Source organism: Stenella coeruleoalba (assembly GCF_951394435.1).
Source record: "Stenella coeruleoalba genome assembly, chromosome: 3".
NCBI lineage: Eukaryota > Metazoa > Chordata > Mammalia > Artiodactyla > Delphinidae > Stenella > Stenella coeruleoalba.
The window spans coordinates 7,675,195-7,703,159 of NC_137148.1; the positions used below are offsets into that span (position 1 = coordinate 7,675,195).

The window sequence follows — 27,965 nt, forward strand, 5'->3', positions numbered from 1 at the left end:
ATTTGTGTGTGTGTTTGTGTGTGTACGTGTCTGTCTCACTTAAGTCACTTTTACAACAGAAGACCTCTATTCATGAAAACTTCTCTTTTCAACTAACTTTGCAATCACTGTATTTGAATTGTCATAGGCAGAAACAAACCTGATTCTTTGCAAAGAAATCTGGGCAACAGACGCTTCCAACATTATAAATAACACATTTTTGTGAAATGCTCCAGATCTCCACACCAACTATAATTACCAGAGATTGTAGAATAATTTTTGTGCTCTAGAGGCAGACTTTTGATGGAGTAACTCCTACAATCCATCATTTTCTCTTCTCTCCGTCTGCATCATACATCATTCTTGAACTTGATGACCAAACTTCCAGGTCTAAATTTCAGAATGCTTACACTTCTTCAGCTCTCCACTGAACTACTCCTTGATTTTGTGCACTGATATTAACTTTTTCGAAATACTCAAGCCTCTTTTAACAACATGTGGCATCTTTACACTGACAATCTTTCATCTTTGCAAGCTCTTCACTGAGATCTCACATAACAAAGGAAAGCCAATTTTGCATTCCCATGCTTCGGAAGGTGTAATATCCAGCCAGTTTTAGCTAGGGAGAGCGATCATTCCCCTTGCAGAAGAATATGTGGAAATACACGTGAATGCATTTCATAAGCACAGTGCAGTGGAAGAGTGACAGTGATGAAAAATATTATTTTTAATCTATAAAAACGTTTCACTGTTTCCACTGATTTAGAATCAACTATTTGAGTTTTGCTTAATTTTATTTATTAAATGGTACTTCAGAAAATAGCCTTTTTAGAATTATGAAATGGTATTTTCATAAACAATGGATAAAGTTAACTGTATCTAACCCAGAAGGGCCACTGGCTCATTAAAGTAACTAGAGCTTCCAGACAGCTCCATGAGAAGCCCATGCAGGAAGCCCAGGCGAGAGGTCAGCGTCTGTGACCGAGCTTTCAAGGTATTGCTGGGGCAGCAAATAAACATGCAGAAATGGATCTTGGTCCAAAGTGAAATAATAACCCTTTAACTAACACATGCAGCTTGACGTCAACTGGCAATGCTCAAGTACCTCAATCTAGCATAAGCTGGGCTTACCTTGTACAAACTTAACAAAAGCAAACAAACATAATCGGACAAAGAGAAACGTGCTATGTACCTCCTCGCAGAAATGTTCCCGTCCTCCACGGCAGGACTGTGGATCTCTAGAAAACCACCTTTAAAAGTGAGGAAACACCAAACCAGAGTGCAAAGGAAACCAACCACCCATACCATCAAGCAGCCAACTCAAAAACTACTTGTTCAGGTTTAAAAACTTCAGTCTCTCCCAGCTGAGGTTTCCTCCATACTATGCAGAAAGGAGGTGCCAGCTATCCCATCTGAAGAGACGCAGGTGCCACTGCAAGGAGGTTATTATTCTCTTGAAGGTAACTTAGTACTAAAAAAGGAAAGAAAAATGGGGCAGTAAAGATAACTATCATTTAGGAGAAAAGGAAATGAGTCTTCTAATAACTCCTTTTTTAACGGATCCAGCTTTGTGGGCGGGGACATTACCTCCTGTCAGTTAATCAGCTCTTGTTCTAGCATCTTCTGAGGAGGCCAGAGCATCCTGGACCTTTCAGCTCCTTAGGGGCAGAAGACCTGGACCCAGGGTCTTGCTCTGACAACCTCAGGGTTTCGCGTCCATAAACTATTTTCTCTGGGCCCAGATTTTCTTATTTGGAAAACCAGGAACACATGAGATGACATTTCTCAAAATATTTTGCGAACTCCACTGTGCTACACAAAAACAAGTTATCTTTGTAATATTGTCATTATTTTCATACATTACAACCTATTTAAACTTCCAACTGCCAGGTTTTACTTGCTTCTAAATGTATCCATGGTGCCATTACTTGACCCAAACAAGTGTTAGTGTGTCATGTCAACTCTGATTAACCTTCACGGAATCCCTTTGACAGCATGTATTGATTTTAATGTCTTTATTCTCGACCTTTCAGGGGCTTCTGTGGTCCAGTTCCTTTGTATCTAGGATATAGATATCTCTCCTATATGCTCCCTGCTGATATATGAAATCACAGCTTTTGTCAACTGCTTTACACCGTGTGTGATATTTCAGTAATAAATATAGTGCTGGCAGGAGTAAGTCTGTTTCTGCTTTTGAACGATCTTTGCTGTATGTGACACAGTCTTTAGCTTTATTCTTTCACACATCTGCTAAACCTTTGAGGGAGTTCCGAGTTACATTAATTTGAGAGGCAATTCTATTTATGTACTATAACATTTTGTCTTTCTTCCTTTCTTGTGTTGTAATTTTCAAACAAAACATATAATTAAGATTTGGGTTGTGAGTTCAATTAATTTCCATGATCATGAGAATCTATGAATGGAATTTTCATGGTTGGCAGAAAGGATATTATTGCAATATTATGGACATCAAGGGTGCTAATGAAGAAGAGAAGCGTTATGGAAAAAAAAGAAAAACCCTCCTCTTTCTTTTAAGATACACTTTGTACTTAATAAGAGTAAAGAAAAATAAAATCTTATCATTTATTACTTAATGTTAATCAAAAAATATTATGCAAATGTAGTTGTGTATTTAAATTCTATTTGTGCCCGAAGAACCAGTTCTCAAATGCTGGCCTAGTCACCCACTAGCACCTGGGTACTGGCTAAGTTCATTAATCTTTCTCAAGTTGAGTTTCCCCATCTCCAAGTGGAGAAAATAATAAAAACTGCCTAGCAGGGACACAGGGAAAATAAACATAATCTATTTTGATCACTCTTAGTACAGTGCACGGCCGCAGGTGCTCAATAAAAGTTATTTGATCATGTAACACAGAATTTCTGTCTATCATAACACACCTAAATAGTAACTCCAGTGTGCTTGGTTATAGTTTCAATATTTCATTTGATATCAAGCAGTAAGTTGGGATTTGTAAGACTTGATATAACAATTATCATCATGGCTATCATATACGACTGAAAAAGGTTAAAAATTAAACAAAAATATGCCAAAGGTAATTAAGCCCCAAGTGGCTATTCTAAAATGATCTAATAATTTTACGTTAAAATAATTATAACCTCAAACTTCTAAGTCACTGCTGTGGTCTAGGCTTGAATCCCAGCAGTGGGACCTGGAACAGACCCTGACCCTCTCTCTCAGCCCATCTTCTCGCAGGTAGAAGGGAAAGAGTGAGCAGAATGGTGCCAGTTCTCCCTGAGGCCCACCCCTCTAGGGGCAGGCTCAGTACCCTCGGGCACTTTACCCTGGGCTGTCTCACTTTCCTTCATCCATAAGCACTGGTGTAGCAGAGTCACACTGACAGAGTTGTAACAGAATGAGAGCAGATAGATCGCACCCAGCTCTCAGCAAGAACTCAATAAAGAATGCCATTTCTCCTTATTTCTATTGCCATCCAGGGTTACTGTGAGCACTTTGTTATGTGACACAGGAGTCCAGCCTATCATAACGTGCCTGGATAACAACCCGAGTTTGTCTAATGATAACCTCATTTCAGTAATTCATGTGACACTATGCAGTAAGCTAGGATTTATAAGACTTGATCTGACAATCATCATCACGGTTACCAGGTATTATCAAAAGAGGTTAAAAGTGAAACACGTATGCCAAATATAGGTAACATAAAATAATTTAAATTTAATATAAATTTATATATCTATATAAACACAAATTATAAATTACACAAATATTAATATAAAAGTAACTTTAAATAGAAAAACATAAAATGTGGCTTGTTAATGGTATATTATTCAAGAATAGAAGCATTGTCCTGGAGATTGTGACTTGATGCCAATAATGATGGTGACAATTTCTATTTCTGTTTGCCTATGTTGCTTTGTCACTGAGTAGGATATATAGACATGTACCTCATACATTCTGTGTATCCTCCGAGACAGCCAGGTATTTGCATTCGAGGATGCAGCCTGGAGATGCGAAACAGGGCCCCAAGTGTCCTGCCGACTCAGAGGCAGAGCTGGGGGCTGGCTTTTCCTCTCTCACCTGCCTACTCGCTCTGGGAGGCCACAGGCGTGGAGGGATGCTGTGGAGAGCTGGGGAGGTGCAGCGGGGACCGGAGGAACCCAGCACTCCTGAGGGTTCTAGACAAGCTCACTTGGAAGTGGTAGAAAATGTCTGTCCATTAAGGATCCTGATGTATCTCATTCCAAACTCATCAGACACCTCCGCCACCAGGGAAGGACACGTGTGCCACCAGGGTCCAGAGAAGGGGTACCAGGATCACAGAATCAGTCATTTCAGGGCCAGGGAACTTGGACTCTAGCTGGCTTTGCCCTGCACTTCGCGGAGGAAGACAGGGGCCCCGAGGATAGTGGGTGGGCCTTGGAGTCACACAATTAACGACTGCACAAGATCCAGGCTCTCCCTCTGTACGCGTCAATCAGCTCCCCAAACAACCCAAGCCTTCATGGGCCCTCAAGCCTCCAACATCTGGAACTTATTTTTCTTTAACTTTACTTTTTATTATTTGATTTTGTCATGGTAAACATGACAGACATTTAACATGAGATCCACCTTCTTAAATATTTCAGGGCTCAGTACCGTGTTGTTGACAGAAGGCACAATGCTGTAGAGGATACCTCTAGAACGTGTTCACCTTCCTTAGATGAAACTTGATTTCCCCATTTCCCTCTCCATGCAGTCTCTGGCAGCCACACTTGCACTCTTTGATACTATGTATCTGACTATTTCAGATACCTCCTGTAAGTGGACTCACATGGTATTTGTCTTTCTGTGACCGGCTAATTTCACTTCTAGCACCAATTTCACTTAATGTCCTCGAGGTTCCTTGATGTTGCCACACAAGGTAGAATTTCCTTCTTTTTTAAAGGCTGAGTGGTATTCCGTCGTACATCTCTACTGCATTTTCTTTATCCATTCATCTGTAGATAGACATTTAGGTTGTTTCCGCATCCCGGCTATTGTGAATAGTGCTGCAATGAACATGGGAGTGCAGAGTGCTTTTCAAGATCCTGATTTCAATTCTTCTGGATGTGGAGAGATCGGAACCCTTGCATGCTTTGGATGGGAATGCAAAATGATGCAGCCACTACTGCAAACATCGTGGAGGTTCCTCAAACAATTAAAAATAAAACTACCATACGATCCAGCAAGCCCACTTCTACATATGTAAGCAAAAGAACTGAAATCAGAATTGTGAAAAGATATCAACATTTGGAACTTTAAGAACAGAGTTTCACAGAAAAAACAAATGGCTCTCAATGAGGGTCTTTAACTGTCTGAACTGACCATCTCTTACTGAGATTTAAATAAAGGCGTGGAGGTTTAATCAAAGACAAGGATGTATGAATATCATGGGTGAAATATGGGAAATCTTTTCATGAAACTTCAGTTTAAAAATGGTGGCGCAAGAAAAGTTTCTCAAGTTTTTTTATCCCGTTCATACCTGAAACCGAAACCAACTCTTTTTTTATTGGCTGCTGTAGTGCTCAGGAAATTCAAATTGTTATACTTTTCACAAAGCTGTCCTTTACTGTGTAAATAACATTCCATTAGTATACAGTCATTTGTAATAAGCTTGGACTCAGAGAAGCAGCTGAAGCCCAGGAATAACAATTAAAGAAATGAGAGTAGGAAAGAGAACTCACAGGGAAGGTGAGACCTTGTGGCTGATCATCAGGTGCATCACCGCACCTGATACAGCAGCTCTAGGAGGGATGAATGATCACCTTCTTCTTAGTGGGGGAGACAGAGACTCAGAAATATCACCTGACTTGTCATCCAGCCAGATATCGGCAAGGAGATAATCAATTTCATGAATCCAAAATCCATAAATTATACTTACAGCCACTACCATTTTTTCCAATTTAAAATGTCCTTACATTTGTTTCTTAATTCTTTTTTTTTTTTTTTTAAAGGAACAGATCTAATATGGAATCAGATTTGTTCTTCCCTATTACACTAGCTTCTTTGGTTGGAGAGTCCTGCAGAAAATACATGGACTCCTGTATTTTTTTTTTTTTGGCTGTGTTGGGTCTTCGTTTCTGTGCGAGGGCTTTCTCTAGTTGCGGCAAGCGGGGGCCACTCTTCATTGCGGGCCTCTCACCATAGCAGCCTCTCGTTGCGGAGCACAGGCTCCAGACAAGCAGGCTCAGTAGTTGTGGCTCACGGGCCCAGTTGCTCCGCAGCATGTGGGATCTTCCCAGACCAGGGCTCGAACCCGTGTCCCCTGCATTGGCAGGCAGATTCTCCACCACTGCGCCACCAGGGAAGCCCCCTTAATTCTGTTTTTTAATGTTTAATTTAATTTCTATTTTATATTAGAGTACAGTTGATTTACACTGTTGTGTGCCACTATCTTGGTAGAAGACAAAACATCAAAAACAAACATACTTCATGGCCAAAGATTTCTAAACTGCAACCAGAATATGATCAACATATTACTTTACCTAAATAGCTACTAGTTTTTTTAAAAAAATCTTACAAATTGAACTGATAGGAAACATTTTCTAAGCAAAGAAACCAAGCCCCTCCTTCATTCTGCTTATGTCCCTCATTTGGCATTCCTGCCTTAGAAGAGACAGAAACTGGAATAAATAGAAAAAAAAAGCCATGCAGGAAAAAAATCAATGCTGCGCTTCTATCGTAAAAGAATAGATTGCTCCAGTGTACCATAATAACACCTTCCTGGAATTACATGGCCAGTAGATTAACTATGGTGGGGAAGAAAAAGAAAACGAAACTAAAATACCTAAAAACTTATATTAGGCTTCTTAGAAACATTCATGATATTACTCTGGATTTGAAAACTGATGTTATATTTTTTCATAAACCATAATTCTGTAAATTTAGACACAAATAAAGCCAAAATACATGAACATTTTGGAAAGACATTCAGTTTTTACATTTATAATCATATGTATCACACACACACACACACATACTCCAGTGACTACGTAGGAGATAGCCTACTCTTTCCTTAATATAATTTTTCTTTCATTAAACTGTTTTTAAATGTAATAATTGAAGTCAGTTTGCAATAAGAAAATGAAAGACCTGAAATGTTTTCTGAGTTCTTCGTATTGCAAAGTTTTAGAGACTAAAGTGCAAGATCAACTCAGGTCATCCATCCCTGTGGTTTCCCAGCAGAGGAGACAAACCTTGATATGGGAGTGGAGATCCCAGTGTTAAATGTCGAGCCACCGGGAACAGGACTGATATATTTCAGCAAAGAATAAATCTACCACATTTGAACTGTTTTCCTAGAACATGTGACTGTTCACAGATTCACCTGCCACATTTTCATAAATAATTAAAAATCTTAGCATCTGAAATATCAATAACTACATCATCCTAAACTGGATACTAAGATTTTCCTTGGTTGAAAGCTAGTTCAGGGTGACCTGGAAGAAAGTGCCTCTATAATCAGTGATAGATTCGATTAAAGTTACTGCAAACTTTGCCAGTGCGAAGGGGAAGAAATCTAATTGCAAATCCCAATAACAGAAATCTCCTTGGGTTGGACGTAATATCTGGCAAAGCACCTAATAATCCTCTTCTTCTCTCCAAATTTCCCAAGGCTATCTGGAGTGTGTGGTCTTTGCATCTCACAAAAACAACAACACAGAAACATCCTAAGCCTCAGGAGCCAAGGTTACAAAATTGCTGCAAAGACCAACTGGAAGACCAGTGAGGAAGGGCGCCAAGCCAGACCTTCTCAGGCTGAACCTCTCCACCAAAGCACCTGCACTGTCTTTGCAGCCACTCTGCAGTGCCAGCACCAGGGGCAGACAAATAAAGTGAAAGCCCAGCAGCCTTTGGTGCTCAATCATTCTGACAGATGACACAGGACGAGCAACAACAGGCCCTTGACAAGTGGAATTTTATTTGAGAGTCTAAAGTGTTAAGGGAAATAGGACCCGTTAAGGCAGAAGAAAAACAAAACCATCGTTTGTCTTTTATTCCCTCAGAATTGGCACCAAATGTGCTCTGACAATGGCCCCATAAAGGTTCTCAATCCTCAGTGTCTCAGGTTTGTCCACATTTTATAACTTAGCGCAGGCCTGATATGATGACCTTATTCCATTTCCCAAACCAAATATAGTGCCCAGAGTTAAGCAGACTGAAGTTTCTGTACTAGCTCAGAAATGAGAACTGGAAAACTCCTGGGGCAGTATATCCCACATGAGAATATTTATTCCAATCAGCCTTCAGGATACTCTGAATTTCCAGTATCTCCTCCAGACATTCTCATTAACCAGAAAGACTTACGTGATTCACAGCATCTAGTGCCTCGATGTGTCATGTCTATGAAGCATTTAATGTTTGCAGTATATCTAGTGTCTGCTGAGGATCTTGCGTTTGCAGAATATCTTGTGTTTGCAGAGCATTCAGAGTTTGTAGGACACCTTGTGTTTCCAGAGCATCTCGTGTGTGCTGACTCTGGACTCCCAGCTCTAGACTGTGGGCTGGGGATGAGGAGGGCTACTCACCACACTACAGCCCGCACAGTCAGGACCATTCTCGCAGGTTCTGCGGCGAGCTTGAATGCCGCCTCCACACTGTGCTGTGCACCGTTCCCAGGGACCCCAGCCTGTCCAGAACATGTGTGGGGGGCACAGCAGATGCTCATTGCAGTATCTGTAATGAGGAAACCAAGAGGAAAAAAGCAAGGGTTTAGTGGAACGTGAGGCCACAGGCTTTCCACTCTCTGGCCCTGCACGGAATGTTGAACCCATGGGCATGCTCTGCGTGAGGGGCGTTTCGTGTTCCGGGTGGTCACCCAGGGAAGGAGGCGGATGTGGCGCTGGCCATGCTGTGTGTGCACAGACAGTGGGATGCGGAGGAGACAATGAAAAAATGTTAGACTCACAATGCAGGATGGATCTTCCTGTGCAGCCAATTAGAGGAGAAACAAACAAAAAACCCTTCAAACAGACACTCAAAAAATGAGAACACATAGAAAATACCTAAGTAGGGCATGTATCTTCTAAACATAAACACTGAAAGATAAAGTAGGTTATGAATATAAAGGCAGCAAATTGTATTTGGAATTCATTTCTCATCCTCGAATCAAATAAAGCCTGTAATCCTACTAATATAAGTCAAAGAAAAGTTAGTCTAATTTTAGCATGAAGCTTCAAGTCACATACTGCCAAGTTATTGTATTTTTAAATTTATTTGTGGACTCTCAGAATGATGTCCAGCTACCTTAATTTAGATGACCACCTGTTACCCAAAAAGAGTTGAATTACTATTGATAATTAGTCCTATTTTTTAGTGATTGACTATACTTCTACATGTATATTCATACTGCCAATTTTTAGCCAAATATACATGGCTTTCCTTAGCCTTACAAGGATCAAATTTCTCCTCATCTTTAATACTACAAGTGAAATAAAGCGAAGGGAGGAAAACAAACAAAAAATAAGAAGGAAACAACCTGGCAAGGCACAGGTTTACAGCTCATAGGGAAGATGTTATTCTGAATGTTGCCACACTTAGTGAGACACATTTGGCAATTGTGTCTCGCTAAGTGCTCAGAAACACAAAGAGTACTTCCCTATCACAGGTGTGTCCAACCTGAGATGCATACAGGGAAACAGACCCAAGTCCAGGATGTGCAGGATAGAACACACTATCTTTATTTCCTTATTGAAGTAGACTTAATTTACAATGTGGTGTTAATTTCAGATGTATAGCAAAGTGATTCAGTTTATATATATATATGATATACATTATATATATATTTTTTCATATTCTTTTCCATTATTGTTTATTATAAGATATTGAATATAGTTCCCTGTGCTATACAGTAGGTCCTTTTTTTTTTTTAACCTATTTTATATGTAGTACTGTGTATATGTTAATTCCAAACTCCTAATTTCTCTCTCCTCCCTTTCCCCTTTGGTAACCCAAGTTTGTTTTCTATGTCTGTGAGTCTGTTTCTGTTTTGTAAATAAGTTCATTTGTATCATATTTTAGATTCGGCATGTAAGTGATATCATATGGTATTTGTCTTCCTTTCTGACTTACTTCACGTAGTATGATAATCTCTAGGCCCATCCATGTTGCTAGAAATTGCATTATTTCATTGTTTTTTATGGCTGTGTAGTATTCCATTGTATATGTATACAACATCTTCTTTATCCATTCATCTGTCCATGGACACTTAGGCTGCTTTCATGCCTTGGCTATTGTAAATAGTGCTGCTATGAAGTGGGGTGCATGTATCTTTTTGAATTAGAGGTTTTTTCCTGGATATATGCCTCAGAGTGGTATTGCTGGATCATATAGCAATTCTTTTCTTATTTTTTTAAGGACACTCCATACTATTCTCCATAGTCAGAAAACACTATCTTAATGAGCAAAAAATAGAGGTAAACAGCTGATTTCCAGAATGTAAGAGAGGTAATTCGGGGAATGTAGTTTCTTGACAGCAAATGTTGATACGATTCAACCATCTTCCCATCAAACCAGGGACATTTAATGAAGAATGTGATGGATTCCGTAACAGGTAGAGCCATGAAAAGCAAGAAGCCAGGCCAAGCTGAAGGGAGTCAACAGGATGAAGCACAGTGAGCATCAGTGGGCATCCTGGAAAAGAACAGAAGGTAGGAGTGGGAAGAGTGAAGTGAAAAGGGGATTGAGGGGCTTCCCTGGTGGCGCAGTGGTTGGGAGTCTGCCTGCCGATGCAGGGGACACGGGTTCATGCCCCGGTCCGGGAGGATCCCACATGCCGCGGAGCGGCTGGGCCCGTGAGCCATGGCCGCTGAGCCTGCGCGTCCAGAGCCTGTGCTCCGCAACGGGAGAGGCCACAACAGTGAGAGGCCCGCGTACCGCGAAAGAAAAAAAGGTGATTGAGGAGAAGTGAATAGAAAAAGGCAAAAGGAGTGGAATGATCTATCTTTACACAAATAGGGTGGAAGAATTTGAACTTTATTTGCAAGGAGGCAAGGAAATCCCACCAAGCTCCAGAGACAAAATAGCACCGTCAGAGTTAGAGTGAAGGCTGGACTACAGGAGGTGGTGTCTCCTCATCCTGCTGGCGCTGGAGCCCCTGAGGTGAGAGGAGTTCTCCATGCCTGAGTGAGGGGTCTGAGCCTCCAAAGGCTCAGGGTGAGGGGTCACGTGCAGGACGAGTTTCTGGAGCAGATGCCGGCCAGGAGGGCATAGATGCCAGCCACCTGAGGGAGAGATAGCCCAAGGTGAACAAAGAGGGTGGTGATGGCAAGGGAAGGGACGGGACATCACATCCACGGCGTCTGGTAGAATGGGAAAAGATGGCAGTCGTGTGGACTACAGAAAAGCAAATAAGTAAACAGCAGAGTCCAAAGTCAGCCTCTCAAATGTAAGGAGGAGGCATGCTTCTAGGGAGAGAGGGTTGATATCTCACAGCGGAAGGAGCCTTCAGAGAGTCGAGAACCAATCAGGAAATGGTTAGGTCTCTAAATCTCCACATGAAAGAGTAGCCAGTGCAACTGAATACTTATCACTCTTCCTTGTGTGCTTGATTGTTTAAGACAGATAGTCCTCTGGGGCCCTGAGTCTGGGAGCTCAGGACTCTGGACAGTTTCACATGTGGGAAGGAAGGGGAAGGAGGCTCCTAATTAAGAGAGTGTGACCTCTAGATAGAAGAGCCAAAACAACACTGAGGACGCGATAGATGAAAAGCATCTGACCTCAGGAAGCCTGTGCAGATGTGTAGTTACCATAAGTAAAGCAAAGCATCCTGACTCCTTAGTGATTATTAGCATACATGTTGGTGCAAGGATTGTTCTGTGAGGCAACCGCCATTTGTTTTAAGAACGCGTTTGGAAGAAGTAAGTCAAGAAAGCTCAGAACGTCAGAACTTTCAGCATTTAATTCAAAATATCCATGTGTAGCTTCTCTCATTGTGGATAGAAGGCCACCTCCTGTTTCCAAGGTGATTTTGCCCATATTTAAAAAGGAGTCCTTGACTCCTTGACATGAATTTCAGCTTGCAGAAACAAAAACAAACCAACAATAAGAGTAGGGAGGGCAAAGGAAGATCTTACCAAAAATACTTATAAAACCCTCGACTTTTAATAAAAGGCACAGCAACTGAGCTCCCACTTCCCCACAGCAAAATAAATCATAATGCATAAATCCTTTCTCATCTCTGCCTACAGCAGGCCCTCCCTTGAACACACTCAGCGTATTATTACAGCTGAAAGTCCACAGCTGGATAATTTGATAACTGCGTGTAGCATAGAAATTTCAACCAGTGTTATAAATGATTTACTTGGCCTCATTTTTAGGTGGTCAGCAATGTGCTTTCCCCCTTCTCTTTCTCTTTCTATAGTAGTCCCATGACAAAAGGCACACCAGGATATGTGACTGTCGCCCTCTGCAAGGGAGGTCAGAGGGAACTAGAAATTGCCAGTTTGTCCCTTTATGTCTGGATTTCACTCACGAATTCAACCTGGGAGAGTCTGCTCAGAGGCTAAGCCCTTACAAGCTCCTAACTCTGGATTCTCTGCAATTTCAAGGGAGTACTGTCCCTCTGCCCCCCTAACTCCTCCACCCAACAAACACGTGCCACTGAGAGACGTACCTCTTGTTAAACTCCTGATTGGGCCTCTAGTGTCACAAACAACAATGGGCGTCTAAACTTAGTTACCTTGGTGACTCTGGGTGTGCAAGGATTTTTATTAATTTATGGATAAAATAGCTACACAGTAGACCAGCCACTGGTTCCTCATTCTCTAGTCCTTAACACACAGCTGGCTTTTACCAAATGATAAGCTAAACAGTTTTGAAATTTTATTTGCTCTCCTGGACCTCTAGCTTCTTAAAGCACTGACAGTCACAGATACATTTCATGATGCATTAAAAATTAAGATTTTAATTTTACCCATGACTACTCCTTCTCATTTTGCACTTTAAAAATGAATTAATAGTCCAGCAATATTTCTCCATAAATTATCCATTTTTCCACAAACGTAGTCTCTGTGAAGAGCATTGTCTTTCACAATCCTGTATAGACTAGACTTTCAATACCGTATCATGTTCCTTGTCCTACTTCTTCATGCTACAAATTGTGTTCTGCTGTGGTTCAATCCACGTTGGTTTCTCACTGAAACCTCTGTTAGCCTGAACCAATCAGAGCACTGTTAGAACTATTTTCTTCTTGGATTGCTTTAAGTGATTGTTCCTTGGCTGGGCCACACTGGGATAATGGAATCTTTTGTGGCACCAGAGAAACCGTACATGTATTGAGTCCTCCATAATATTATTTTTTACCCCAAGGGAAAGCTAAGGGAACCAGTAGGATAGAGTGATGATAATGACTTGCAAAGAGCATCACTTTGGTTCATCACAGGATTAAGTAAACTTGCCCATGAAGACGAAGAAAAATCATATAATAAACCTCCTTGGTTCCTGGGTCTCTTAACTTTGGTAATGCAGTGGAAAGACTCTAGCATGGTCTTCACAAGCCTTGCTTCCTGGAATTCACATCCTGTGTAAACCCCTCCCACTCAGTGTGGGTGGGACCTGGAACTTGCTTCTAACCAATAGAATATGGCAAAGATGACAGGCTGTCACTCCCATGAATATGTTACATAACAGTGTAATGTCCTTCTTTCAAGAAATTCTCTCCCTTGCTGGCTCTGAAGTAGTAAGCAGCCGGATGCGAAAGGCCCAGGTGGCAAGGAATTGTGGGCAGCTTCTGGATAACAGCTTCAGTCCAACGACACGGAAGGAACTGAATGTGGCTGACAACCACGGGATTTAGGAAGCAGTCCCCTCCCCTCTCCTACTGAGCCTCAGATGTGACCACGGCCACAGTCTACACCTTGGTGCACCCTTGTGAGATCCTGAAGCAAAGGACCCAGGTAAGCTCTGTCCAGACTACGAAACCACAGAAACTGTGAGCCAATAAAGCATGTGGTGTTTTAGGCAGCTAAGTGTGAAGTAATATTATTATGAATGACAACTAAGACAGATCTTGGCACCTAGGCATGTAGTGCTAGTGTAAGAAATATCTAAAAATATGAAAGAGGCTTCAGGACTAGAGAATAAGTAGAAACAAGCAGAATTTTGAAAAGCATGGTAGAGAAAACCCAAACCACCTTGAACAGACTGTCGGTATACATGTAGACTTTGAGGATGCTGCCAGTGAAGGTTTAGAAGGAGATAAAATAAAGACGTAAAACTCAACAACAACAAAGCAAACCCAATTAGAAACTGGGCAAAGGCCCAGACATTTTCAAAAAAGGTATACAGATGGCCAATAAGCACATGAAAAGATGCTCAACATCATTCATCTTAGGGAAATGTAACTCAAAACGAGACACTTTATACTTGCTAGAATGGCTATAATCAAAAAATGAAAAATAACAGGTGTTGGCAAGGATGTAGAGAAATTGGAACACTTGTACGTAGCTAGTAGGGATGTAAATGATGAAGCCAATGTAGAAAACAATTTTGCAGTTGCTCTAAAAGCTAAACATGGAATTAATATATGACCTAGCAATTCTATACATATATATACACACACACTCCTACATATATACACAAAAGAACTGAAACAAGGACTTGAACAGATACCCGCATGCCAGTGTTCATGGCAGCATCATTCACAGTAGCCAAAAGGTGGAAATAACCCAAATGTCAACTGATAGGTAAATGGGTAAACACAATATGAGGCAGCCATGCGGGAAAATATTATTCAGCCTTAAAAAGCAATGAAGTTCTGATACATGCTACAACATGAACGAACTTTGAAAACAATATGCTAAGTGAAATAAGCCAGTCATAAAAATATTGTATGATTCTACTTATATGAAATCTCCTAAATAGGTAAATTTATAGATTAAAGGTTATCAGGGGTTGGAAGGAGGAAATAATAGGGAGTTATTGCTTTTTGGTTTCAGAGTTCCTGTTTGGGGTGATGTAAAAGTTTTGGAAATAGTGTTATGGTTGCACAATACTGTAAATGTAATTATGCCACTGAACTGAACAGTTAAAAATGGCAAATTTTATGTGTTTTATATATATATATATATATATCTTTAGCTCAATAAAGAAACTAAAAGAAGATAGGATCATATTATTAGAAGCTAGAAGAAGGGAGACCCTTGTCATACAACGAAGAGAGCTCCCAAATTTGTTACCGCAGTTATATGGAAAGCAGAATACATAAGAGTGACTTGGGTTATATAGCTAAGGAAATTTCCAAGCAAAGTGTTGAAGGTGCCACCTGGTTTCTTCTTGCTGCTTATAGTAAAATGTGGAAGGAAAAATAATTGAGGGAAGCAATATTAAATGGAAAGAAACAGGTCTGGATGGTTTTGGAAATTCTTGGCCTCTCCTGATGGCAAAAGATGCTAAAACGAAGAAGCAGCTTCTGAGCACTGTCAGGAAAGGTGGACATAGAGTAAAAAGCTGAGGATGTGAGTGTACAACCTTTTGTTAAAACCTCAGAAACATCAAAAGATCAGAGTAGTGTTCAGTCATACAAGGAGTCCTTTCAAAAGGTCAAGAGAAAGAGTCGCAGATCTTTTCAGTCACAGGCAAGCTGGAGGGTGTTGTCCCTCAGCCATCTCAGCAGGAACCCCAGGTAGAGAAGGGCTATCTCAAAAAGATCTATGGGTGTAGATCTCTTCAGCAGAGTAAACCCCAAGGAAATTCACAGAAGACTTATAGAGTTTATTTCAGCAAAAAGATCGCCAGCTTAGACTGAAATGTATGGAGAAAGTACAGATGAAATGAGGCTGTTGGAAACGCAGACTTGTACTGGCAGGAAGCAGGCTGATTAAACTGCCCAGCTGGAAGCACATGCTACCTTTCATGAGAAAGGAAGGATGATTCAGGAAACAGAAGTGAGAGCCCAGAACACAGAGCTAAGAATTGTGGAGAATCATGGCCAAGCCTTGAAACTTAATCAAGCAACTCCATACACTTGTCTGAATAGATTTCAGAATTTCAAGGGAAATTTCTTTGTACTTTCCATTTCCCCCCTTTTTCAACAGAACTCTCTGTAGCTGTAACCCTTTGCCTGTCCCACCATGGGTTCACTGGGTGTGTTGGTGGCAGACAACGTGTCTCTCATTTTAAAGATGGACAGACTGAGATGAACTACACCCAGGAAGGCTCATTCACATATGGGTCTGACTTAAATAAGGTTCTGGACTTTGGGGAAATGATTGAATGGTATAACATTTTGTGGAAACTTGGGAGGGGAGAAATGCATTTTGTACACGTCAGGGACACAGAATCGATGCTGGCAGATAAACTATATGGTGAGCCCAATGATCCCTGCCCTTCTGATGTTCGTATCCCGTGTCATGTCCCCCTCTTGATTGAGGACTGGGTCTGTAACTTTCTTGTAGCCAATAGAATATGGAATGGTGGTGGTTTGTCGCCTTTGTGATGACATTACATAGGAGAGTGATGTCCATTTTGCAAGGAGATTCTCTTCCTTGCTGGATTTGAGGAAGCAAATGACCATATTGGGAAGGCTCACTTGGCAAGAAACTGAGGACCGTCTCAGGCTGACAACTAGTGAGACGCCCAGATCCCAGACTGACAGCCCACAAGGCACTGAATGCTGATAACAACCACATGATCTTGGGAGTAAATCCTTCCTCAGCTGAGCCTCAGATGAGACCACAGCTCTGGCTAAGCAGAGAGCCCAGATGAGTCATGTAGGAACTCCTGGTCCACTGAGACTTGAGTTAAAAAATGTGTGTTGCTTTAAGCCATTAAGTTTGTGTCACGCAGCAGGAGACAAATACAGACAATGACATTTGCATTTTGATAATATTTATACACAGAGGTCCATTGCTTCGTCCTTGCTGGTAGCCTTTTTAGGAGTCAGTGCTTCTATTCAGTTTCTGCTACTCAAGAAAATCACTTTCCAGGAAGTTTCAGAACAGAAAAACAAAATGCCCATGCCTTTTAAAGTACAGCTAGAATATAAGTTACATATTTTCTTTATCCATTATGTAGAAAAAATGATGTAGCTATTTCTGAGATCTCTGTTGCAATAAAGCTCTCATTGAATTTTTCATATATTGGAGATTTTATCCCAAATCAAAAGTCACTGACTGTAGTCCTAACCTTAACTTCGGGACTTTCCCAGGAGAGCCAATTTATTCATTTGTGACCACTCAGGAGTTCTTTATGGTTGACGGTGTTCAAATAAACACAATGTGATTTTATTAATGATTGTGTATGTCTAGTCCATCGTCTTTTGTACCTTCTCAGGGAGACAAGGCTCTCCTTTAATCTCGAGTTTAGTTCTCAAATTTCCCTTTTTTCAGAATCAGAACAGTATTTCTTTATATTACTTAGGTAGAGAGACTTCCTGCATAACATGGCAAAGAAACCTAAGAACCGTTTGTTTGTGAAGACCAAGAAACTGATATCGTGTGTTTGTCTTTTCTAGTTTTCATTATTTTCTTGAATCCTCCCTAGAAAGGCAGTTCCAAAGGGAGACTTCCCCGGGCCACAGGCCTTGTTCTTATCATCCAGGCATCTCTTACTTAAGTCCCAATGTTCCCTTCTTAAGCAAATATTCATCTAGCCCAAATGAGTGTTTCTTCTGTAAAATAAGAATATTTTAAGTGTAAGTTCCCCAAACACATTAGCCATCCTGATCTCTTTCTGAAAATGAAGCTTTATGAGCACTCGTAAATGGATACGGAACATACACCTATGTTAACCACAGAATTAACCAGCTTCTTCCTTCCTGCGTGCTCAGCCTGGGAAAGGTGATAACAGGTGTGAGGTTGTGGAGGTGCCGTGATCTTAGGAGTGGCTTCGCACAGATGAAGGCGACTTTGCCTGAATGGGCTCTATTACGTGACAACGTATAGCATTTTACAACTTCCAACCAATTTAAATCTTATAACCCTGGGAAATAGCAGGGAGACAACTTCCCCATAATCGGCTTTCCCACTTATCAACTGGGGTCAGATTGGAAATGACAAGCTTATGCAAGTCTGTCACTGGGGACTACTACAAAAGCGACCCACCCTGCTTTGTAAAAGTCATCCTTCATTTTTCTCTCTGAGTCAAAAGAACAAAGTCTTAATTGGTGATTTAGGAACACAGTGAAGAAAGAAAAAAAAAATGATTCCAGTTAATTTCAGGTTGTGATAAGTATTTAGTAAAGAGTTACCTATACACTAAGCCTGTGGTTTTGTCTATATAAATATTAATCACATAGCAAATAACTGCATACAGTATTTTCCGGAGACTCCCACTGAACCCATTTCACTGGCTATAAGCCTTACTACATTCTAATTAAAAAGTACTGAAAGCCAGCTTGTTTCTCATGGATCAATAGGATAAGTTTATGTGATATGGGGAGTAAGAATCCTGAAAGTGATGTGAAATTCACCTACTTGGATTTTCTCCCATAAACGAGAATGTACTTTAAATATGCAAGAAAGAGTCAATTATGACAACTGTAGATTTTATGAGGCCAAAACCAAATGTCTGAGTCTATAGAAAGCAACAAACTGTTAAATGCGAGACTGAACTCAAATGTCCCTATGATGTGTGGAAAGCTTAAAATACACGTGGAAAAGGATCCCCCCTTCTGGGTTGTCCTGCAGCTTCACTGAGGGTACCTGTTAATAGACAAGTGCATAGTTGTAAATATAACCAAAATACTGACTATGTTCTCACCTACATGCCAGTGCTTAATTTAGTTGTGATGGAAAACTTACCTCATCCGAGCAATACCATCTGGACCCAGGACCAGCTCAGGCCCTATTCAGGACTGGAGGTTTGAGACTTGAATTCAATTCTAGTTGAATTCTAACAAGAACAATCATTCTCCAGCAGACCCATAGGCTTAGTCTCTGGGGAGCCCAGCACAGAGATGCCCACTGTCCTTGCATCTCCAGTCCCTTGGAAACTGCTCAGCTGAATGAACTGTGCAGGCTCCGCGGCGGCCCAATGGTGCTGTCAACCCCAAGCTTTGGTCAAAATTAAAGAATGCCAGGAAAAGAGGAGGGTCATTCAGCTCAACAGAAAGGGATGCCACAGATAAGCCGAGCCGGATCCAAAACTGAAGCTGCAGGGGAACCGACCGCACTGGGATGACAGTAAGCGCGAGAATGGCGATGCCGGGAGCAGAGAGGGTACATACCTTTCCTCGCGGTTCTGTCCCACACACACCCGGCCCCCGTGTCGCGGAGTAGGGTTGCTGCAGGACCTCTGGCGCACCTGGAAGCCGATCCCGCAGGTGGTGCTGCAGGGAGACCACAAGGTCCAGGGGGTCCAGCCTCCACTCCTGGGGGAGGAAGCCACGGGGTCATTGGGTCCAACTGGCTCGGAGCCCAACCTCTGTCTGCACCCGCGCCCAAATTCACACGTTCCCGACACGGACCACTGACTGTGGGCTGTGAAGGAAAAGCCCGCAAAGAGCCATGGGAATAAAGGTCCTATCCAGGAACCTCAATCACTGTGAGGTTTTCTTCCCCACGTATCTGATTTTAGAATCAAAATAGAAAATCTGAGAGTCAGGTTTTAGCAATATTAGGAACAATTAAGAAAGTTTAGTTATGAAAACATTAAACTATAAACTAATGAAAAATAACGTTATTTCACCGAAAAGCAGTTAGAGATGAATCCCTGAAACCTGAGAGTTTATGAATTTAGTTGACTTGTACCATGTCAGTTATCATCTATGAAAACTGCACATTTGAACAAAATACTCATCTAAATGTTTATTTTAAAAACCTGTTAACATCAGTGAAAATCAGTGACTTTCTCGATGGCATTCACATTGATAAAGAGCACCGTAATGTGCGAAGTTTTAAAACAAGCTTTATTAAAAATGAAGAATGGGTATTTTAAATTCAGATTCTTGGCTATTTTCTTGCAATTTGACAAAGACGTAGTATATAAATAGGAAGTGCAAATTGCATATATCTTTATTTATGTTGTTATACATATAAAATAAGGTAGATATATTAAAAATGTAAAATAAAAGAAAATGAACCACTTTTATAAAAGTGGTTTACAAAATAAACTGCTCCTAGCAGCTAGAGAAAATTTTTGTTTGATATTGTATTTTTTCCTTAACATGGCTGCATGTAGAATATTCATAATTTAAATATCTCCCTTAGCAGTTTGTCCCTGCTGTTTAAAAACAAGCTATAGGAATAAAAAAAATTTTTTAAGTATTAAAATATCTGTTAAATCCAGAGTCCAAACTCCCACATACATGGTTTGCGGCATGTAGAATTTTTTTTATTTCTCTAATTGCATATGTGTTTCTAAATAGCTGTTACCCTCATCTATAGGATTGATAGTTCCACTGAAAAAAGTCAACTCACATGAATTCTTATTTTACTTTATATGTTCCTTTAAAAGCATGGCGGTCCACAGCTCAAGGTACAAACAACAAATTACATATGTAACTTCTAACACAATTTCAAATGAAAGTTCCTCTGAGAAAATATTTAGTGTATTTCATATTTCCCTACTTTATTTTCTGAAACTTAAAAATAATCTCAATAAAATATAAAGTGATACCTCGATGTACAATACAATAACAAAGCTGCTTTGTGATAATTTAACCAAAATAACACAAAATAAGACAGACTTCCCAATTTGCTTCTAAAAGTAATTAGTATCTTATACGTCATTACCTACACAATTTTAAAAAATATCCAAGTAATTCATTGAATTACATGCAAAAATAGCAATTTCAACATGAATAAAATGACAGTTTTACTTTCAAAGTTTCTTTATGTATGAAAAAAATGGTTAGATAATGCAGGAAACACTGCTTCCAAAATTGTTTGGAAATTCTTAATTTCCTAAACCTTTTAACAAACGTGACATCTGATGATATAGTCTACTTACAATCTATGGAACCTGCTGTATACAGGGAGGTAGGTAAGTGGAAGTGTTTGTAAATAATAGGAGTATAATACCTGAGGGAATAAATGAATATATTGTCCATGAGTGTGACTATTCTACGGAGCTGGGTTTGCACAACTTAGAAACGCTGCTTAGCGGCAGATGTAGTAGCAGGCAACCAAAGAAGTAAGCATATATCAGCAGATGGATCATTTTTGTGATTAAGTCAGTCCAAAACAATCCACTTATGCATTTAAAACATTACTAAAGCAGGTTCGTTTATTCGAATTTTAGTCTTGAAATAACCACTAATTGTATCACGGCTCTGCTTAGTGAATGACATTCCACAGCTAGAACCAGAGCCGAGGAGGTATTGATAAACAAGTCACAGTGAGGCCTGTGATCGTCCTTGTTTTCCATGAAACAATATAAAAAAGAATATTACTCATTGACTATAATCTTCCAACAATAACAGTTCTATGGCTTTTATAAAGTTTCCGCCAGGCATCCGTGGAAACCAACTTAGCGTTCTAGAAATAATGCAGCACGTAATGCAAGGTTGAGATGTTGTAGTTTTCTGTAATAACACAAATAATGTCATCTCTGTAGCCCTGATGGGCTCCTTTCAACTTTGTGCAGTGATCTGAGCTGGCCTATGGAAAAGGTGAGCAGAGGGCAAAATCCGCCCTTGTGGCTTGCCTTTCCTTATCTGACGGACCTTCTCCCCTTGGGCAGGCAGAGCCCTCACGCCCTGGGTTCCCGTATGGTGTGGTCACCCAACGTGCTTTTCAGTGTTAGTGACGTCACAGACAACTCGCCCAGAGGTCTCTGCATTCTATATAGGCTCCTGGAGAGAAGATAACACTTAATAAAAATATCCTACATGAAGTGAGGCGGAAGAGTTCGGAGACTGATCCAAGAAGCTTTCCTGGTGCTGGCTTTTTAAAATTTTTTATCTTTTTTATTGAAGTGTAATTTACTTCCAATGTTGTGTTAGTTTCAGGTGTCCTGGTGCTTGTTTTAAAGTATGAAATATTGCTGTGGTCACAGTGCTATAGGTGATGCGGGGAAGGGAGGACCAAATTGAGTACAGTTGTAAAAGAAAAATCAAACAACAAAACAATATACAAAGGAGACAGGGAACCTACTCCACGGATCACACTGTTTGAACCATTCTCTGGCAGATGTTAGCTGAGCTGGGACGTTCGGAGCAGAGCTGTGTGATTAAGGACTTGGCTTCTATCTCCCAGCTACTGGGAGATAGTGCGCAGTAGTGGACGCTGTGGTCTGCCTTTCTCCAGATGCTGAGGGTGTTGGTGGTTACGACTCTCAGGTGAGAGGATCTAACAGCATCAAAGAGCTGCCAGCTCTGGAGCTTCCTGTGCGACCAGCTGAGGTCTTTGTGCGGCCTGCAGCCCAGCTCTGCCCAGCTTCCTGCTCCCCTCCCCCACCCCAGCTGCAGATGCTCAGAGCCCTCTGCAGTTTCATTCCCGCACACAGATGATCTCGCTGTCACTGGTTCTCTGGACCAACCAGGATGGACACAGGTTTTGCTCCTAGAGAAAAGTCCCCTAAGAAGGTATAAGTAGGGACTTCCCTGGTGGTCCACTGGTCAAGACTCTGCTCTCTCAATGCAGGGGCTGCGGGTTTCATCCCTGGCCGGGGAACTAAGGTCCCACCTATATGTATGTAGAACTGAATCACTTTGCTGTACACCTGAAACTAACGCAACATTGTAAATCAACTATATTTCAATAAAAAAAATTTTAAAAACAGAAGGTATAGGTAACAAACGTTGAGAGTTGCAGACTTATTGTATTTAGATGACAAAGTCCTGTCAAGGCTTCAAGCCTTCCTTGACGTTCTACCTTTCTGCTTAGCTAGTTACAATTCTCTTTCTCTCTCTGTTCCTCCCTCCCGCCCCAGGAATTAGAATTCAGAAGTGACATACACATTCCTATGTTCATTTTAATTATAAAATTAAACCAGATTTTCCTGATTGATAGGAAGTCTGACTTGACCCTGGTTTGATAATAAAGTCTGGCTTAGCTAATTACCTTATCTTGTGGGTTCATTTCCATAAATTGAATGCCTTTAATCTGTGGCTCCAAGATAGTGAGAAAACAAATTTAAATGATGATACAATAAAAGCATTTAATCAAAGATATTGTATTTGCAAAATGTATCGAACTAGCAATATTTTGAATTTCCCAACAGTTTCTGAGTATATTGGATTAAACAACTACAATAATAAATAAAGAAGAACAGGTTTAGCTTAGCATCATTAGGTCAGTCTTCGTAAAGACTTTTGGATGTACTTTGCACAAATTGAGGAAGCACTTGACGTTGCTGACTGAGCCAAAAAATATGGGTTTGTAAGTTAGGTGGTTTCCAGTTTTCTGCTTCCAACAAAATCGAGGCCAACATAGACAGGTTATCAACTGATAAAGGGCATTAAAAACAATCTCTGATGTTAGATTACCATACTTTGGGCAGACAACTTCAAAGGAATATGTAGACTAGGAGTCCCCTGCTGCTAGAACAAAAAACATTTGCTGCCAACCGGCCAAATCCACTTGCTCCATTGTCTCCATCCTTTGACAGCATCAGTGGCTTCCAATGGTTAGAAGCAAGTGAGCGGAATGGGCCGTCTCTCCAGACCCTGCCCTGAGGTGGTTCATAAGAAAGAAGGCAAATCTCAGATAGAATCTGGTGACACACACGAAACTGTGACATGGCCTGTTTTTGTAAATGATGGAGTTCCAGCTTCCTATCCCTCAGGCATGCTGAAATGTTCACTCATGAGAGAGTCACATGAAGCAGATGTGATGCTGCTGACAGCAGACAGCTGCTCTAGCCAGCTTTCTACTCAGAGCAGGGAAAGGTATCCTACTCCGTTATCAGGGCAGACGCTACCCCCAATCCACGCAAGGACAGAGATGCATGCACGGTGTATCAGCTCATGTCTTCTTGGACACCCCTTAATTCATCAACCTAAATTTATCCCTAACAGCCCATATACCAGTAAGTGACGCTCTCATGCACATTTGGAAAGCAATATGCACTGTTAGAAGCGGGCTCCTCTGCAGCGTGAGCACCAGTGTAGGATAGTTTTGGTAGTTTCAGAAGAGTCCCCTAGAGTGACATTCCTGAATCTGTAAAGGACAGATATAGGGTAGCAACTAAAGTTCCCGTGATGTAGCTGTGATGGGACAGCTGTCACTCACAATGTTTGTACTTGGACAGTGTGGTTTCCGGGCGTGGTGGTCTTCATAGCAAGTTTCTCACCTGCCCCCTAAAAGAATGGTGATAAACTAGATACCTCTCAACCACTTGTAAGTTGGCATCGAATTTTTTTTTCGTCAAAAGCTTCAAAAGTTGCAAAGGTATAATTTCTGTTACATCATTATTTAAATGTGTGAGGGAATTTAAATGCCATAGTGATTTGATAGCCACTTTCCCATTTAAAAACTTGATGAGCAGGGTCTAATTAAACATTCAGAAATTTTATGCTTTTCCTTCTTCTAACATCGTGCACTCTCAAAATACTTTCCCTCATCTAACAACGAACACATGAATAGGTTTAGATTTATCTCAACATATAAACAGGCTTAGAATCCAATTTGTAATTTTTTAAATTGAAGTACAGTTGATTTACAATATCGTGTTAGTTTCAGGTGCACAGTACAGTGATTCAGTATACATACATATGTATATTATATATATGAATATGCATATATGTATATTACAAACCTAATTTGTAATTTTAAATCTACTCTCATAGATCACACCATTTTTAAGTGGTAAGTGTCCCTCTTTTTCTGACATTTCTCTTGAAGAGGGAAGGCACGTATTAGAAGTGATTTCCTAAATTCCCCTGCAGGCTGAGCTCACACGTGAGTTTAAGCCCGAGTGTTGCGAGGGACACACCTGGAACAGTTAGCGATCTCCATGCGGGGGCCCTCGCACTGCCAGCCGCCGCACTGGGGGGCCGGGCTGTCGCAGGAGCGTGTCCGGCAGAGGCAGGATCCCACGGTGCTGCCGTCTGTGTGCGTGCATGGCGTCCACGCTGACCACGCGCCGAAGTGCCCATCCACGGTGAGATTCCTCGTCTAGGAAGCAGATACAAACGTGGATGTCAGAAAGGGTCAAGGCTGCAAACATCATAGGGAAAAAATGAAAGGTCTCCCACAAGACCATCAGAACTCATCTGGAATATTTCACATTACGATTAAAAAGAGAGGAACAGGGATGTATTTTGAAGTAAAGCAGCAGAGGTCATCGGTGGAGACAGTGATGGAGGAGAGGGAGGGGAAAAAAGAGGCAGAGGGGAGGAGGGGGCAGAAGAAAAGAGGAGTAAGAAGGATATGGTTCTATCTGCCTCCCTCAAGGAGGAGGGGGAGATGTAACGACTTGTCAATCAAGCGATACTAGGCTTGTTCACTCAAGTGAGAAACCCAAGGAACAAGAAGAATTGGAGTGAAGAATCACATCTGTACTACTCTGTTGCATTTTTATGTACCTTAAAATAATGCAAGATTGGTCAGCTAGCATTATGTAAGACCTGGCCTCAAAAGTCACCTCAAACTGACAACATTTAATTTATAACGTATTAAAAGAGCGTGTATTAAGCAACCGGAACCTACTAGTTGTTAGGCGCATCCCCGTCAAACCCATCCTATATCCACCCTCCAAGAGTTTGTAAGCTGGCCAGGAGGAGCTGGACCGCTCATCATTACTACAAGTAAATCCAGTGATGGAGCTCTGAGCAGGGGCCGTGGGCGGAGAAGGGGCTCTCGGCAAACTCGCAGGATCCTTAAGGACGGTTAGGAGGCTGCGCTGCGCCCTGAAGCACGAGAGAGGCACCAGGTGACGGAGTCGGCTGGGGCCGCCGAGGGGAGCAGCCTGAGTGATGACAGAGGGGAATGATGCTGCTGTGTGGTATTGAGGGCAAGCAGACTCTAATGTCGCTGGGACGCGAGCAGTTGGTCCAGAGGAAACAAAACGGAGAGCTGAGCTAGGAGCCACGGCAGGGTCTGAACAGGGGGCCCGGATGCTCTGTGATGTGGACGTTCTGAGGGCCTCCAGGGAGGGTGGAAGGCAGGGGCCTCTCTGGCGGGCACCCCGGCCCATGGTGACTAGCTCCAGGACAGGTGGAAGACCGCACGATGTCACTGTAAATCTGACCAGGGAATTTTCTCAGGAGCTAGCGTGTCCTCCAGATTTGAGAGTTTTGGGGCCCAGCCTTCAGATCACCCAGACCCCAAAAAGGAATCTCCCCTCTGAAAAGGGACAGAAGAAGGCCTAAAGTCCAAACCTCCTAAATTTAACATGGGGCCTTATGCATTTCTTAGAAAATATGACGAACGAAGAGAAGGGATCACAAGTAAGTTACGTGCTTTCACGTTACTCTCTGCTGCCCCACCTTCTCACCCAAATGGTCCCACCCTGGATGATTCTGGGGGATTAAAGACTCATCATTCACACAGGAGAGGACTCCACAGATGAGACAGTTAATTTCTCTGGGGCAAACTGTACCTGCACGACACAGTTTCAGAACAAAGCTGACACCATATTTTGCGTGTGAAAATCCAAGTGAGCTTTACCTCTGCTCTGTATACAAGTACAACAGGAAAGAGTAAACATTAAGCATGTTTATCTCCTCTGACCTGGCTGGTTGCCCATCTCCAGCTGCCACAGTTATGACTCTACCCCTCTTGTTTCTTATCGATACTCCAAGACTTTACACTCCCACTAACCACACCTGGCGATTTCTATAAGAAGCAGGGACAAAAGGGAAAGGATGACACTGCATGGTCCTCTGGATTCAGAGTGATTCACCGGATCCCACCCAGAGTGAGGCGATGTACAAAGGCAGATTTTTCCTAAGAGGAAAATATCCCCATTTCTAAGATCCTGGAACCTCCCCCGTCCCACCAGGATAAGAATACAGCTCCTACCGTACGGTGACCTCAGTGTTTTCTTGGAGAACAGACCCCTGCGTGACAAGGGGGTTCACACCACGAATTCCTCCCTGGATTTGTTGTTAAAGCAGCAAAGACCCTGCCACTTGCGAGTTTCAGGATTCCTCCTCCATCCTTTAACAGCCCTCTTGCTGCCTCTGGCCGAAAGGGCTCTTGTGCAGGTAGAAAAGGGATCAGCAGATGCGCGCACTGGGGTTGACCATGCTCACAAGTCCAAACGCCTGCCCGCTATGTAAATGTGGCTATGACTGTCTCACGGTAAAAAGCGTGAAGCCCTTGCTCGTGGGGCCAGCATCAGTACTAACAGTGATCACACGGCATATTTGTGTGCTATCTACACAGTATAGGTCCATACTATTTTGACTGATCGTGATCATTACTATTACTTTGTGAATGTGCTCTGAGTCTGGGGTGCCCCCTCTGCTGCTCTGCCCTCAGGGCGCCGTGCGGGGCTGGGCATGGGGGCTGACGCACCAGCTACCTGTGCTACGGGGGTGGGGGAGGCGGGGAGGGGGGCGGGGGCGGGGGCGGGGGACCATCCGTCCCTAGGAAAGAGGGATGATGAGAGTTTCTACCCTTGGGCTGTGCTCGGAGGCTAAGGAAAACGGCACCTGAGTACTTGTCAAGTGGTTGGCACAGGGACTACTGTCTAGTTAAGGGCCGACCAGAGGTAACAGCGTTGCACGGATCACACAGAAATGATGCTGAGTTCCATTTTGATTTCACAAATGCAAATATGGTTCTATCTGCCTCCCTCAAGGCATCCAAATGATGCTGTACCTCAGACAAGACCCAGATCTGGGCCACAAGGAAGCCAGTTCCCTAGTCTTCCCCATCTGCTTCTGGCATTTAGGTGATGGCTGGAAGGGGAAATTGGGGACAAGAATTCTTATAGTGGGATAAAAAGGAGAAGGGGGGCTTCTACTACTGCTTGACACAGTTTCACATTGAAAACATTTCACAACTTTTATTCAATATCCTGGTAGGCTTGGGCCATTGGCTGGCTTTGTACAGGATATGAGGGACTCCTTACTGAGCGGGTTATGGGTGAACAGATAAACTGTGGAAAGGGGGGATTATCAGAGCCCAGGACTGGACTGTGCTTCCAAGGTGCTGCT

At 42.0% G+C, this 27,965-nt stretch overlaps 1 protein-coding gene across 6 annotated transcripts in view; it reads right to left on the bottom strand.

The window, feature by feature from the left end:
- The window catches only part of SEMA5A (semaphorin 5A), a 477,874-nt gene that overhangs the window by 53,512 nt on the left and 396,397 nt on the right, over nucleotides 1-27,965 (bottom strand). For all 6 annotated transcript variants that reach the window (XM_079918531.1, XM_079918532.1, XM_079918535.1 and 3 more), the window contains 3 exons: nucleotides 24,794-24,975; nucleotides 19,143-19,286; nucleotides 8,506-8,653 (listed from right to left, as the gene is read on the bottom strand). In XM_079918531.1, the coding sequence (XP_079774657.1) occupies nucleotides 8,506-8,653; nucleotides 19,143-19,286; nucleotides 24,794-24,975 (474 nt within the window). The remainder of the gene's footprint in view (nucleotides 1-8,505; nucleotides 8,654-19,142; nucleotides 19,287-24,793; nucleotides 24,976-27,965) is intronic.